This window comes from Silurus meridionalis, chromosome 10 (genome assembly GCF_014805685.1).
Source record: "Silurus meridionalis isolate SWU-2019-XX chromosome 10, ASM1480568v1, whole genome shotgun sequence".
NCBI classification, from domain to species: domain Eukaryota; kingdom Metazoa; phylum Chordata; class Actinopteri; order Siluriformes; family Siluridae; genus Silurus; species Silurus meridionalis.
This window is the reverse complement of record NC_060893.1, coordinates 24,171,599-24,188,063: the sequence shown is the minus strand read 5'-3', so window position 1 is coordinate 24,188,063 and position 16,465 is coordinate 24,171,599. Positions and strand designations below refer to the sequence as shown.

The following is a 16,465-nucleotide window of genomic DNA, read 5'->3' as shown; positions in this document are numbered from 1 at the left end:
GTAGTCCTTTTTTTTTTTATTAACACTTATTAGTTCAGACAGTTATCCTAAAGGGGGCTTAAAGTATTGATTAATAATGTGTTCATTGAGTGAAATAGGTGGGTTTTTATTTTTCAGTAATCAGAAATGTTGAATCGTGTGACTGACAGGCGTTTCGTACTGCACAGGTGTGTCCTGTTAGATTGTTTGTTAAACAAGTAATAGGTTTTAATGTCAGCTCTTGGTTGGAGCCCTGGGGTCTATTGTAATGTAATGTATTGTGGTGTAATGTACTGTTGTGTATTGTAGTGTAATGTATTATGGTGTAATGTGTTGTTGTGTAATGTAGTGTAATGTAATGAAGTGTAATGTAATGTAGAGTCAAAGTTATGTAATGTTATGAAATGCAATGTAATGTAATGTATTGTGGTGTAATGTACTGTTGTGTATTGTAGTGTAATGTAGTGTAATGTAGTGTGATGTAAGGTAATGTGGTGTAGTGTAGTGTAATGTGGTGTAATGTGTAGTGTAGTGTAGTGTGATGTAAGTTAATGTGGTGTAATGTAGTATAGTGTAGTGTAGTGTAGTGTGATGTAAGGTAATGTGGTGTAATGTAGTATAATGTAGTGTAGTGTAGTGTGATGTAAGGTAATGTGGTGTAATGTAGTATAGTGTAGTGTAGTGTAGTGTGATGTAAGGTAATGTGGTGTAATGTAGTATAGTGTAGTGTAGTGTGATGTAAGGTAATGTGGTGTAATGTAGTATAGTGTAGTGTAGTGTGATGTAAGGTAATGTGGTGTAATGTAGTATAGTGTAGTGTAGTGTAGTGTGATGTAAGGTAATGTGGTGTAATGTAGTATAGTGTAGTGTGGTGTAATGTATAGTGTAGTGTAAGGTAATGTGTGTAATGTAGTATAGTGTGTAGTGTAGTGTAATGTAATGTAATGTAGTGTAATGTAATGTAGTATAGTGTAGTGTAGTGTGGTGTGATGTAAGGTAATGGTGTAATGTAGTGTAGTGTAGTGTGTAGTGTAGTGTGATGTAAGGTAATGTGGTGTAATGTAGTGTAGTGGTGTAGTGTGATGTAAGGTAATGTGGTGTAATGTAGTATAGTAGTGTAGTGTGATGTAAGGTAATGTGGTGTAATGTAGTATAGTGTAGTGTAGTGTGATGTAAGGTAATGTGGTGTAATGTAGTATAGTGTAGTGTAGTGTGATGTAAGGTAATGTGGTGTAATGTAGTGTAGTGTAGTGTAGTGTGATGTAAGGTAATGTGTAATGTAGTATAATGTAGTGTAGTGTGATGTAAGGTAATGTGGTGTAATGTAGTATAGTGTAGTGTAGTGTGATGTAAGGTAATGTGGTGTAATGTAGTATAGTGTAGTGAGTGTAGTGTGATGTAAGGTAATGTGGTGTAATGTAGTATAATGTAGTGTAGTGTAGTGTGATGTAAGGTAATGTGGTGTAATGTAGTAATGTGGTGTAATGTAGTGTAGTGGTGTAGTGTAGTGTGATGTAAGGTAATGTGGTGTAATGTAGTATAGTGTAGTGTAGTGTGATGTAAGGTAATGTGGTGTAATGTAGTATGTAGTGTAGTGTAGTGTAGTGTGATGTAAGGTAATGTGGTGTAATGTAGTATAGTGTAGTGTAGTGTGATGTAAGGTAATGTGGTGTAATGTAGTATAGTGTAGTGTAGTGTGATGTAAGGTAATGTGGTGTAATGTAGTATAGTGTAGTGTAGTGTAGTGTGATGTAAGGTAATGTGGTGTAATGTAGTATAGTGTAGTGTAGTGTGATGTAAGGTAATGTGGTGTAATGTAGTATAGTGTAGTGTAGTGTGATGTAAGGTAATGTGGTGTAATGTAGTGTAGTGTGGTGTAATGTGTAATGTAGTGTAGTGTAGTGATGTAAGGTAATGTGGTATAATGTAGTGTAGTGTGATGTAAGGTAATGTGGTGTAATGTGGTGTAATGTATAGTGTAGTGTGGTGTAATGTAGTATAATGTAGTGTAGTGTGATGTAAGGTAATGTGGTGTAATGTAGTATAGTGTAGTGTAGTGTGATGTAAGGTAATGTGGTGTAATGTAGTATAGTGTAGTGTAGTGTAGTGATGTAAGGTAATGTGGTGTAATGTAGTGTAGTGATGTAAGGTAATGTGTAATGTAGTGTAGTGTAGTGATGTAAGGTAATGTGGTATAATGTAGTGTAGTGATGTAAGGTAATGTGGTGTAGTGTAGTGTGGTGTAATGTAGTATAATGTAGTGTAGTGTGATGTAAGGTAATGTGTGTAATGTAGTGTAGTGTAGTGTAGTGATGTAAGGTAATGTGGTATAATGTAGTATAGTGTAGTGTAGTGTGATGTAAGGTAATGTGGTATAATGTAGTGTAGTGTAGTAATGTGGTGTAATGTAGTATAATGTAGTGTAGTGTGATGTAAGGTAATGTGGTGTAATGTAGTATAGTGTAGTGTAGTGTGATGTAAGGTAATGTGGTATAATGTAGTGTAGTGTAGTGTAATGTGGTGTAATGTAGTATAATGTAGTGTAGTGTAGTGTAATGTAATGTAGTATAGTGTAGTGTAGTGTGATGTAGGTAATGTGGTATAGTGTAGTGTAGTATAGTGTAGTGTAGTGTAGTGTGATGTAAGGTAATGTGTAATGTAGTATAGTGTAGTGTAGTGTAGTGTAGTGTGATGTAAGGTAATGTGGTGTAATGTAGTATAGTGTAGTGTGATGTAAGGTAATGTGGTGTAATGTAGTAATGTAGTGTAGTGTAGTGTGATGTAAGGTAATGTGGTGTAATGTAGTATAGTGTAGTGTAGTGTAGTGTGATGTAAGGTAATGTGGTGTAATGTAATGTAGTGTAGTGTGATGTAAGGTAATGTGGTGTAATGTAGTGTAGTGTAGTGTAGTGTGATGTAAGGTAATGTGGTGTAATGTAGTATAGTGTAGTGTAGTGTAGTGATGTAAGGTAATGTGGTGTAATGTAGTATAGTGTAGTGTAGTGTGATGTAAGGTAATGTGGTGTAATGTAGTATAGTGTAGTGTAGTGTAGTGTGATGTAAGGTAATGTGGTGTATGTGGTGTATGTGGTGTAATGTGGTGTAGTGTGATGTAGGTAATGTGGTGTAATGTGGTATAATGTGGTGTAATGTGGTATAATGTAGTAGTGTAGTGTAGTAGTGTAGTGTGACAAGGTAATGTGGTGTAATGTAGTAATGTAGTGTAGTGTGTAGTGTAGTGTAAGGTAATGTGGTAATGTAGTGTAATGTGTAGTGTAATGTAATGTAGTGTAATGTGTAGTGTAGTGTAGTGTAGTATAGTGTAGTGTGATGTAAGGTAATGTGGTATAATGTAGTATAGTGTAGTGTAGTGTGATGTAAGGTAATGTGGTATAATGTAGTGTAGTGTGGTGTAATGTAGTGTAGTGTAGTGTGATGTAAGGTAATGTGTGTAATGTAGTAATGTAGTGTAGTGTAGTGTAATGTAGTATAATGTAGTGTAGTGTAATGTGGTGTAATGTAGTATAATGTAGTGTAGTGATGTAAGGTAATGTGGTAATGTAGTATAATGTAGTGTAGTGTAGTGTAAGGTAATGTGGTGTAATGTAGTGTAGTATAGTGTAGTGTAGTGTGATGTAAGGTAATGTGGTATAATGTGGTGTAATGTACGGTAGTTTATTGTATTGTGGTATATAGTTGTGTAGAACTATAGTGTGTGTGTAACGTGGTTGGTACAGTCACTCACCCCACTGTAGCGGTGCGAGCTGCAGGTGCTCCAGGACGAGCTGGTTGAGAACGCCTTCAACACTCGCCTCACCCTGCCTCTTCAGAGACGGGTACACACACAGTTAAGGAACACACCATTACACATGACTTGACACTCAGTAACTCAAGCGCTGCTGAGGAAAGATAGGAAAGAAAGATTTAATATGTGTGTTTGTGTGTGTGTGTTAGTTAGAGAGAGAGAGAGAAAATTGTCATTCGGGGGACAGCAAACAAACACAAGGCAAGGCCATCTGTCCTAAACACCTTAATCCACTCAGAACGTAGTCCAAGTCCATAAAAAAAACACACAGACACACACACACACACACACACACACACACACGGTGCAGCTCCGGTGAGGAGTATGTTCTCATCATGAAGTCTTTTCAGGCTGAGAGCTGCAGGACACGGGCGATCACTGGGACGATCACTGGGGTTCGGTTCCTGTCATCGCTTCAGTACATTCGTTTTGTTTGAAACCAACAGGATTAATCGCAGCACCGCTAACGAGAACTAGACCTGACACACACACACAAACACACACACACACACACACACACTCAATACTTTTGGCTGCACTGTGTATATACAGTAGATAAACAGAGGGAAAAAAGTGTAAGAAAATGAACTTTAAAAACTAAAATTTACAAACATAAAAAATTATACAAAGAAAGTAAATAAATAAAATGAAAAAAGGAACAATCAATTCTTAAAGATAATCTCTTTCTTTCTCACTCCTCTTTCTCCTCTCTCACTCCCTATTTCTCCTCTCTTTCTCTCTCACTCCTCTCTCTCTATTACTCCCTCTTTCTCTCTCTCTCTCTCTCTCTCACACTCTATTCCTTCTTTCTCCCTTACTCCCTCATTCTCTCCATCCCACTATCTTTCACTCCCTCTTTCCCTCTTACTACCACTTCTCTCTTTCTTACTCCCTTTCTCTCACTCCCACTTTCTCTCTCGCACCCTCTTTCGTTTTCTCTCACTAGAGCTCTCTCATTCCTCTATCTTTCTCACCTCCTTTTCTTGTACTTTCTCTCTCTCTCTCTCTCTCTCTCTCTCTCTCCCCTTTTTCTCTCTCTCAGTCCCACTTTCTCTCTCACTCCCACTTTCTCTCTCACTCGCTCCCTCCTCTTTTAAAAAAAAATCCTTCCAACAGATTACGCACCTTCTGCTGACAACACACCAAACTCTCTCTCGTTCTCTCTTTCTCTCTCTATTGCTCCTTCCCTCTTTCTCTCTCTCTCCTGATTGGCTGACAGATGCTAACATGAAGTGCTGACTAACACAGTAATGTGCATCAAAAGAGAGACGGATAACCCTCGGATACAAAAAGTAAAAAAAAATACAGTGTGTGTATGTGTGTGTGTGTGTCTTTGCACTGTCAGAACAAAGAGGGCGCCAAGCTGACAAGAGTAAAGTTCAAAGGTGGCTCCACAGGAATAAGGGATCTGTTTGCACTTCACTGGAGATGCCTCACTCCATCATTATGATCTATGATACTACATCTCCATGCACACACACACACACACACACACACACACACACACACACGTGTCCATATGTCTGCACACGCAGCTCAGCACAGCAGCAGATGTTAAAGGCAGATGTCAGATATTCACCCTCAGAGAATATACACATCACACACAACTGCATACACAGTGCACATGACAGTGGTCACACACACACACACACACACACATACACACACATTCTGAATACTTTTACAAATTACATAAACATACCAAACAAAATAGAAAATGAAATTTAATAGAATTTGACGCAGAAATATGACATTTGTCTGGAATCCAGATGAACAGGCTGGAAATTTGAGTTGCATAAATGTGAAATCCCACCAGGCTGCAGTTATAAGGGATTTGTCAAATAAATCTTAAATATTGTATTAAAGAATTGCGCTAAATAAAGTTTAAATAGAGTTAAAACAGTTGTAGTTATAGCTGTGTAAATAATAAAACGGATCACTTCAAAATATATATTCGATTTGATTCGAATATAAACAAAAATATGTGTTTGTAAAATACAGGCTGATATTTCTATAGATAAGCATGTAAATAGAGTTGAGTAGAGTTTAATTAAAAGATCGTGAGGAACAGGAGCAACATCTTTATACATATATAAATAGTGTAGTTAATGTAGAATTTAAGAAATATTTGTTTAAGAAAAGAGCAATATTTATAGAGTTGAGTAGAGTTAATGGAGAGTTAAAGCAGTGTGTGTGAGACAGGAGTGATATTTCTACAGATGATTGTATAAATAGAGTTGAGTAGAGTTAATGGAGAGTTTAAGCAGTGTGTGAGATACAGGAGTGATATTTCTACAGATGATTGTATAAATAGAGTTGAGTAGAGTTTGTAAAGGATATGATGTTCCAGCAGAGCTGTAGAGTGCTGTTGATGTGTCCTCCCTGAACCTGCTGCTTCTCCTCCTCCCTCTCGTACACACTGCTCTGCTGCACAGCATCATGGGACGGAACCGGCAAGCTCTCAAAGTCAATCTTATCCACCTGTATGGCCATCCTGCGCACGCACACACACACACACACACACACACACACACACACACACACAGCCATCAAATAACGCAGGAGCTCTTACATGGTGCATCAGAATCATATTTTTGTAGGTGTCTCCAGGATAGTGTGAGGTTTTATCTCCTCCCTCTTTGATCACTTTATTAACTGATTGATGTGGAGAAAGTTGAGAGCTGCACTCTGCACTTTTTCACCCACACGTGTGTGTATCCATGTGCAGACAGAACAGGCTGCTGCACTCCATATGCCTGCTCTGACTCACTGACCTTCAATCAGGAGTGTTTAGTGTGTGTGTGTGTGTATAAACAGAGAGAAGAACAAACATGTGATGATGTAAATTATTCACCATCTTTTCTCATAACTCTAAGTTCAGAAGAGACGGTTCTCCAAAGAGCAACAAGGTGACATTTCCTGAGTGTTGCTTTGGATACTGATCCTGATTCTGACAGTGACGTCTCGCTGATGGAACGAATTGTGCTAAAGACCCGGGGCAATGATGCACACAGAGTAAACAAGAATGCTGTGCGACGAGGATTCGCTGAGATGGCAGTGAAAATGTAGAAAGACGAGGATTCTGTGAGAATGCAGTGAGAATGTGGTGAGACAGATTCTGTGAGAATGCAGCCAGACGAGGATTCTGTGAGAATGCAATGAGATAATGCAGTAAGATACAGTGAGACGAGGATTCGGTGAGAATGTTGTGAGACAATGATTCGGTAAAAATGAAGCAAGACAATGATTTGGTGGGAATGTAGTGAGACGAGGATTTGGTGAGAATGCAGTGAGAATGCAGTGAGACGAGGATTCGTTGAGAATGCAGTAAGATACAGTGAGACAAGGATTCGGTGAGAATGTGGTGACAATGATTCGGTGAGAATGCAGCAAGACAAGAATTTGGTGAGAATGCAGTGAGACAAGGATTCAGTGAGAATACAGTGAGATATAGTGAGACAAGGATTCGGTGAAAATCCAGTGAGAATGTGGTGCGACAATTGTTCGGTGAGAATGCAGTGAGAATGCAGTGATACGAGGATTTGGTGAGAAAGCAGTGAGATACAGTGAGACAAGAATTCAGTGAGAATACAGAGGACAAGGAATAGAGAGAGAGAACAAAGAGAGAGAGCAAGAGAGAACAAGAAAGAGAGCAAAAAAACTAGAAAATGTAATGAGAGAGAAGGAAGAAAGAGCATGAGAGAGAGAGAGAGAGAGAGAGAGAGAGAGAGAGATAGAGAGAACAAGATTAACAAAGATTTAGATGGAAAGAGAGATTAAGAGATAGAGAGAACGAGAAAGAAACTAAAGGAGACAGAGAATATAAAAGAAATGGAAAAGAGAGAAAGGAATAAGCAAAAGAGAGAGAGAGAGAGAAATCAGATTGCAGATATACAGTGAAAAGAAGAGAAACATAATGAAATTAAAGAGTGAAAAAGAAAAATAACAAAATAACAGCCATAAATTGGAAGGAGAAGGAAAAAAGGGAGGTGTAAATAAAAAGACGAGAGTGAGATGGAGAGCAGAGAGGAGAGAAAACGAAAGGGAAGACAGCGAGCTATTTTTAGCGCACGTGCTGCAGCTGATGATTGAATGCAAAAAAAATAAAACGCAGCTCTATTTTTAGCTCGCCTCGACCTGACCTGCGAGGCTTTACACAAACACACACACACACACACACACACACACACACACACACACACACACACACACACACACACAATGCATTTCATACATTACAGCATTAAAAAGCTTCATCTATTAATCAATGCCTTGCTGCAGTGCCTCATGGGAAACCAATGAGAGCTCTTACACACACACACACACACACACACACACACACACACACACACACACACACACACACAAATTCACTGACAGCAGCCTAATGGAGTCATTAATTCAGTAAACACCGAGCCTGTGAAACCTGTGCGCACTGCAGTAGGCGTGGCCTGGAGCCCATATATGGACTCGAAGACACACCCATCTGCCACCCTGGTTTCCATAGCAACACCAGATTGAACACACAGACAATTACTAAACAGAGAAATAAAATTTTATCACTCAACTGTTCAAAGTGTGTGTGTGTGTGTGTGTGTGTGTGTGTGTGTGTGTGTGTGCATGCACCTCTGACACTCGGTTGAGTGTAGCACCAGCTCTTGGTTCCTGGCGGTGAGTGTGAGTTCATGCTCAGTAGGGTTAAACACATCCAGCAGCAAGTGGCACTGACGAGTACTGTGGACACACACACACACACACACACACACACACACACACACACACACACACACACACAGTCTGAGATTTATGGCGTGTCAGAATCTGAGATATATGGGTGTGTCTGAACCTGGGATATATGGGCGTGTCTGAATCTGAGATATATATGGGTGTGTCTGAATCTGACATGTGGGCACTTCTAAATCTGAGATGTAGGTGTGTCCGAAACTGAGATCAATTATTGAGTCAGAAACAGATATATGGGTGTGTCAGAATCTGAGATATATACAGTAGGTATGTCAGAAACTGATATTTGGGTGTGTCAGAAACTGAGATATATTATTGTGTTAGAATATGAGATATATGGGTGTGGCAGAAAATCAGATATATGGTCGTGTCAGAATCTAAGATATATGGGTGTGTCAGGATCTAAGATATATGGGTGTGTCAGGGTCTAAGATATATGGGTGTGTCAGAATCTGAGCTATATGGGTGTATCAGAGTCTGAGATATATGGGTGTATCAGAGTCTGAGATATATGGATGTATCAGAAACTGAGATATACGGGTGTGTCAGAATCTAAGATTTATGTGTGTTAAAAACTGAGATATATGGGTGTGTCAGAATCTAAGATATACGGGTGTGTCTGAATCTGAGATATATGGCTGTGTCAGAATCTAAAATATACAGGTGTGTCAGAATCTGTGATATATGGGTGTGTCAGAATCTGATAAATATGTTTGTGTCAGAGTCTGAGATATATGGGTGTATCAGAATCTGAGACATATGGGTGTGTCAGAATCTAAAATATACAGGTGTGTCAGAATCTGTGATATATGGGTGTGTCAGAGTCTGAGCTATATGGGTGTATCAGAATCTGAGATATATGGGTGTTTTAGAATTTGAGATATATGGGTGTGTCATAAACTGAGATATAGGAGTGTCAGAAACATATATATGGGTGTGTCAGAATCTAAGCTAAATGAGTGTGTCAGAATCTGAGATATATGGGTGTGTCAGAAACTGAGATATATTATTGTGTCAGAAACATATATGGGTGTGTCAGAATCTGAGCTATATGGGTGTATCAGAGTCTGAGATATATGGGTGTATCAGAAACTGAGATATATGGGTGTGTCAGAATCTGAGATTTATGGGTGTGTCAGAATCTGAGATATATGTGTGTTTAAAACTGAGATATATGGATGTGTCAGAATCTAAGATATACGGGTGTGCCGGAATCTGTGATACATGGGTGTTCGAATCTGATAAATATGTTTCTGTCAGAGTCTAAGATATATGGGTGTATCAGAATCCGAGATATATGGGTGTGTCATAATCTGAGATATAGGAATGTCAGAAACATATATATGGGTGTGCCAGAATCTCAGCTAAATGAGTGTGTCAGAATCTGAGATATATGGGTGTGTCAGAAACTGAGATATAGGATTTTCAGAAACTGAGATATAGGTGTGTCAGGATCTAAGATATATGGGTGTGTCAGAGTCTGAGATATATGGTGTGTCAGAATCTGAGCTATATGGGTGTATCAGAGTCTGAGATATATGGGTGTATCAGAGTCTGAGATATATGGATGTATCAGAAACTGAGATATACGGGTGTGTCAGAATCTAAGATTTATGTGTGTTAAAAACTGAGATATATGGGTGTGTCAGAATCTAAGATATACGGGTGTGTCTGAATCTGAGATATATGGCTGTGTCAGAATCTAAAATATACAGGTGTGTCAGAATCTGTGATATATGGGTGTGTCAGAATCTGATAAATATGTTTGTGTCAGAGTCTGAGATATATGGGTGTATCAGAATCTGAGACATATGGGTGTGTCAGAATCTAAAATATACAGGTGTGTCAGAATCTGTGATATATGGGTGTGTCAGAGTCTGAGCTATATGGGTGTATCAGAATCTGAGATATATGGGTGTTTTAGAATTTGAGATATATGGGTGTGTCATAAACTGAGATATAGGAGTGTCAGAAACATATATATGGGTGTGTCAGAATCTAAGCTAAATGAGTGTGTCAGAATCTGAGATATATGGGTGTGTCAGAAACTGAGATATATTATTGTGTCAGAAACATATATGGGTGTGTCAGAATCTGAGCTATATGGGTGTATCAGAGTCTGAGATATATGGGTGTATCAGAAACTGAGATATATGGGTGTGTCAGAATCTGAGATTTATGGGTGTGTCAGAATCTGAGATATATGTGTGTTTAAAACTGAGATATATGGATGTGTCAGAATCTAAGATATACGGGTGTGCCGGAATCTGTGATACATGGGTGTTCGAATCTGATAAATATGTTTCTGTCAGAGTCTAAGATATATGGGTGTATCAGAATCCGAGATATATGGGTGTGTCATAATCTGAGATATAGGAATGTCAGAAACATATATATGGGTGTGCCAGAATCTCAGCTAAATGAGTGTGTCAGAATCTGAGATATATGGGTGTGTCAGAAACTGAGATATAGGATTTTCAGAAACTGAGATATAGGTGTGTCAGAAACTGAGATATATGGGTGTGTTAGAATCTGAGGTATATTGTGTGTCAGAATCTGAGCTATATGGGTGTATCAGAGTCTGAGATATATGGGTGTATCAGAAACTGAGATATATGGGTGTGTCAGAATCTGAGATTTATGTGTGTTAAAAACTGAGATATATGGGTGTGTCAGAATCTAAGATATACGGGTGTGTCTGAATCTGAGATATATGGGTGTGTCAGAATCTGATAAATATGTTTGTGTCAGAGTCTGAGATATATGGGTGTATCAGAATCTGAGATATATGGGTGTATCAGAATCTGAGATATATGGGTGTGTCAGAATCTGAGATATATGGGTGTGTCAGAATCTGAGTTATATGGGTGTGTCATAAACTGAGATATAGGAGTGTCAGAAACATATATATGGGTGTGTCAGAATCTGAAGTTTTCAGAAGTTTTGATGCTTTCATAGTCATGAAAATAAAAAAAACTCTTTGAATGAGCAGGTGTGTCCAAACTTTTGGTCTGTACTGTATATATAATATATATAAACTTTTGGTCTGTACTGTATATATACATATAAATGTCAGAATCTTAGACATGTTTTTATCTAACTCCGAGATACAGTACGAGCGTGACTGACTCTGAGATACGGGCATGCCTGATTCTGATGTCCAGTGGTGTCGGACTCTAAAAGCTGGAATAACAGAGTATAAATCTTTTTTTACAATTTGAAAGCAAAAAGAAAACATTCTTCGAACCAACACTCGCAGAATAAATCTCGCATTTCTCTTTTGGGTATCAGCTCCTGATCAATGGGAGATGAATCATGTGCAGAGCTGCTGCCAGGTTCCAAATGGTGCTGAAAAGCCAGAATCAGAGCCAGAGTGCGGCAGCACTTACTCCACTCTATTTCTCTATTCTCATCCCTTTCACTGTTCCCTCCACTACACACTCCAACATTAACCAGTTTGTGTGTGTGTGTGTGTGTGTCTTATTTTGCTGAGATTTCAGGTTCGCTAACAAGTTAGAGGAACCGTTACACAATGCAAAACATCAGCACTAATGGAAATGTATATATTTGCTGTTCTTCTGCACCATATTGTAAGAAATCAGGCGGCGTCGCATCCCAGAATGCAATGCACAGGGTAGTTAGAGACCTAAGAGATCGAAGGTTTCGATCAGCATTGGAGTGCTTAAGCGGGACAGACTGAGACACTAAAGCTCTGCTGCATCACTCACTTCAGAGTATCAGATTAGAAAATGGTTTTGTGGGTAAAATAGTATGAATGTTCCAGCAACAACTACCTTCAGGACACAACTGGAGATCCCATGAGAAACCTAAATTAGGTGAAATAACACTTAAGATGTTATCTTGTGATCACCTTCTCTAGTTGATGGAAACACTGGCAGATGAGGGTAGAGCGTACTGCGACATTATTACCTATGATGGTGTAAATGTGAAACGAGCCTGATCTTAGCTCCATTGTCCATCTAGGTGTGAATAAACTCCTCGTTTCTGTTCATTTCCATGCTGGAGAAAAGTGGCACCTCTCGCTCTGTGAAAGCAGGATGAGGAGTGATAGGTATGCAGAGGGCCGTGTGGTCTGGAGAGTCAATTATTCAGCACAATGGACAGTGCTGCTGGAGCCTGAATTCACAATGCCACTGATGATGCTCTCTGAGCCTGTGTGTGTGTGTGTGTGTGTGTGTGTGTGTGTGTGTGTGTGTGTGTGTGTGTGTGTGGCGAACTTCCATACACTGCAAACACACTCTCCATAACAGAAGAGTAACTGACCAAAATACCCAGAATCCTTTGTGAGTAGGAAACTTCTGGAAAATGTTTGGATATATTCACTTTTTTTTCTTTCTTAGTAAATAGCACTTCTTTACAGTATGTAAAAAAGCCACACCTTTGTACTTTGTCTCTGTAAAGAGGGTGTGGTCTTTGTACTTTGTCTCTGTAAAGGGGTGTGGTCTTTGTACTTTGTCTCTGTAAAGGGGTGTGGTCTTTGTACTTTGTCTCTGTAAAGAGGGTGTGGTCTTTGTACTTTGTTTCTGTAAAGGGGGTGTGGTCTTTGTACTTTGTTTTTGTAAAGGGGTGGTCTTTGTACTTTGTCTCTGTAAAGGGGGTGTGGTCATTGTACTTTGTCTCTGTAAAGGGGGTGTGGTCATTGTACTTTGTCCCTGTAAAGGGGGTGTGGTCTTTGTACTTTGTTTCTGTAAACGAGGTGTGGTCTTTGTACTTTGTTTCTGTAAAGGGTGTGGTCTTTGTACTTTGTTTCTGTAAAGGGTGTGGTCTTTCTACTTTGTTTCTGTAAAGGGTGTGGTCTTTGTACTTTTTCTCTGTAAAGGAGGTGAGGTCTTTGTACTTTGTTTCTGTAAAGGGTGTGGTCTTTGTACATTGTTTCTGTAAAGGGTGTGGTCTTTCTACTTTGTTTCTGTAAAGGGTGTGGTCTTTGTACTTTGTCTCTGTAAAGGGGTTGTGGTCATTGTACTTTGTCTCTGTAAAGGGTGTGGTTATTGTACTTTGTCTCTGTAAAGGGTGTGGTCTTTGTACTTTGTCTCTGTAAAGGGTGTGGTCTTTGTACTTTTTCTATTCAAAGGGGTGTGGTTTTGTACTTTGTCTCTGTAAAGGGTGTGGTCTTTGTACTTTGTCTCTGTAAAGGGGTAGGGTCTTTGTAGTTTTTTCTCTGTAAAGGGGTGTGGTCTTTGTACATTGTTTCTGTAAAGGGGTGTGGTCTTTCTACTTTGTTTCTGTAAAGGGGTGTGGTCTTTGTACTTTGTCTCTGTAAAGGGGTTGTGGTCATTGTACTTTGTCTCTGTAAAGGGGTGTGGTTATTGTACTTTGTCTCTGTAAAGGGGTGTGGTCTTTGTACTTTGTCTCTGTAAAGGGGTGTGGTCTTTGTACTTTTTCTATTCAAAGGGGTGTGGTTTTGTACTTTGTCTCTGTAAAGGGGTGTGGTCTTTGTACTTTGTCTCTGTAAAGGGGTAGGGTCTTTGTAGTTTTTTCTCTGTAAAGGGTGTTGTCTTTGTACTTTGTTTCTGAAAAGGGTGTGTGGTCTTTGTACTTTGTTTCTGTAAAGGTGTGTGGTCTTTGTACTTTGTCTCTGTAAAGGGGTGTGGTCTTTGTAATTTGTCTCTGTAAAGGGGTGTGGTCTTTGTACTTTGTTTCTGTAAAGGTGTGTGGTCTTTGTACTTTGTCTCTGTTAAGGGGTATGGTCTTTTTAGTTTTTTTCTCTGTAAAGAGGGTGTGGTCTTTGTACTTTGTTTCTGTAAAGGGGTGTGGTCTTTGTAATTTGTCTCTGTAAAGGAGTATGGTCTTTTTAGTTTTTTTCTCTGTAAAGAGGGTGTGGTCTTTGTACTTTTTTCACTGTAAAGGGGTGTGGTCTTTGTAGTTTTTTCTCTGTAAAGAGGGTGTGGTCTTTGTACTTTGTCTCGGTAAAGGGGGTGTGGTCTTTGCACGTCAGTCTCAGTGATTTGAAGAAAGCAGAAGATCAATGGAAGATGTGAAGATAATGAATCCGGTGTGAGGTTGTGAGACTGCTTCATCAGCACTGACGCGGGCGGCAGAGCCGTCAATCACTCTGTGTGTGTGTGTGTGTGTACCTGGTAGCCGGGAGAGTGCTGACCCTGGTGAAGAACACTGAGGGCTCCACGTCCACTCTAATGCCTAGACTGAGCTCTCTGTAGTAACCATCCACATGCCCGGGACCTCCACTGTACCGGAAACACAACACACACTCCAGAGTCTACATGGAGGGAGAAAGAGAGAGAGAGAGAGAGAGAGAGAGAGAGAGAGAGAGAGAGAGAAGATGGTTGGGAGGAACATGATTCTTTTGTCTTATGTACTGAAAACACTCATTTGAAACTTATAACAATCATTCCACAAAACATTCATATTACACAACAATGACAATGTCCTAATTCACACAAAAAGGGGTGTGGCTTTTGTATTTAATCTGTGTAACAAAAAGGGGTGTGGCTTTTGTATTTAATCTGTGTAACAAAAAGGGGTGTGGCTTTTGTACTTTTTGTGTAATAAAAGGGGTGTGGCTTTTGTACTTTATCTGTGTAATAAAAAGGGGTGTGGCGTTTGTCCTTTATCTGTGTAACAAAAATGGGTGTGGCTTTAGTACTTTATCGGTGTAATAAAAAGGGGTGTGGCTTTAGTACTTTATCGGTGTAATAAAAGGGGTGTGGCTTTTGTACTTTATCGGTGTAATAAAAAGGGGTGTGGCTTTTGTACTTTATCGGTGTAATAAAAAGGGGTGTGGCTTTAGTATTTTATCGGTGTAATAAAAAGGGGTGTGGCTTTAGTACTTTATCGGTGTAATAAAAAAAGGGTGTGGCTTTAGTACTTTATCGGTGTAATAAAAAGGGGTGTGGCATCCTCACTGATGGATAAAGTCAAGGTTATTCCTCAGTGTGAGTAAAACTGATCTCCCACCGTGTCCCGGCAGCGTTAAATACCCCGAGAAAGCGTCCGGGGCTTTGATGATGGACAGATGCCTGGCGTTTTGGTGAGGTGAAGGATAAAAGATCCTTAATAGGAGCTGTGTGAAGGCCGTGTTTCCTCACACAGAGAGATAAACTCTTTACCACTGCCCTCTTCCTGTACATCAAAGCCTCTCTACTCAGACTTCACTTTGATTTAACACACACACACACATACACACACACACAAAGATTAAAGAGGACAAGGGAGAGAGGGCGAGAGAGAGAAAGAGTGAGTGAGAGAAGGAGAAGAAGTGTTCTTAAGAGGTACACTGTCTCTAATAAGAGACTTTTATACACACACACACACACACACACACACACACACACACACACACACACACACACACACACACACACACAGACACAAACACACACACACAGCACCTGCATGTATACAGTATATACACTTTAACGCAAATTCATTTTAACGACACTTATTTTATTAACGTGCAATTAATTATTACTTTCATTTTATTAAATAATATAATTTATGGTAGAGAGGCGCTCAGGCTCGCTGTGGACAGCAGAAATAATATGATGAATTAAATAAAAAATATACTATCAATTCTTTTTATATTAATTATTAATTGATTAATGAATAGAATTATGTTCTGTGTAGTAGTGTTTACAGTCTATATTATAACTTGGCTCATGTTTCTTTTTAGATAGATCTGTTTGTCACAGTCTCACACACACACACACACACACACACACACACACACACACACACACACACACACACACACACACACACACACACACACGTGACGACTGATTTGCTTCAGCCAACTCTAATGCCCTTAAGCAGTTTGGTGTTCAGCTTTGTGCTTTCTGCCAGCCTGTAGTCCCAGCAATGTACAAATGAAGCTCTGTGTGTGTGTGTGTGTGTATTCCCTGTCTCTAGAAGCCATGTCTGAAGTTTCTCAGTGGAATGCTGCAGGCAGGTAACAGA

The 16,465-nt window shown here is 39.4% G+C and overlaps 1 protein-coding gene across 1 annotated transcript in view; it reads right to left on the bottom strand.

Moving 5' to 3' along the window:
* trappc9 (trafficking protein particle complex subunit 9) overlaps positions 1 to 16,465 on the bottom strand; it is a 186,566-nt gene that overhangs the window by 67,974 nt on the left and 102,127 nt on the right. The window contains 4 exon segments of the mRNA XM_046860234.1: positions 3,725 to 3,815; positions 6,125 to 6,278; positions 8,411 to 8,518; positions 14,623 to 14,765. Of these exon segments, the coding sequence (XP_046716190.1) occupies positions 3,725 to 3,815; positions 6,125 to 6,278; positions 8,411 to 8,518; positions 14,623 to 14,765 (496 nt within the window).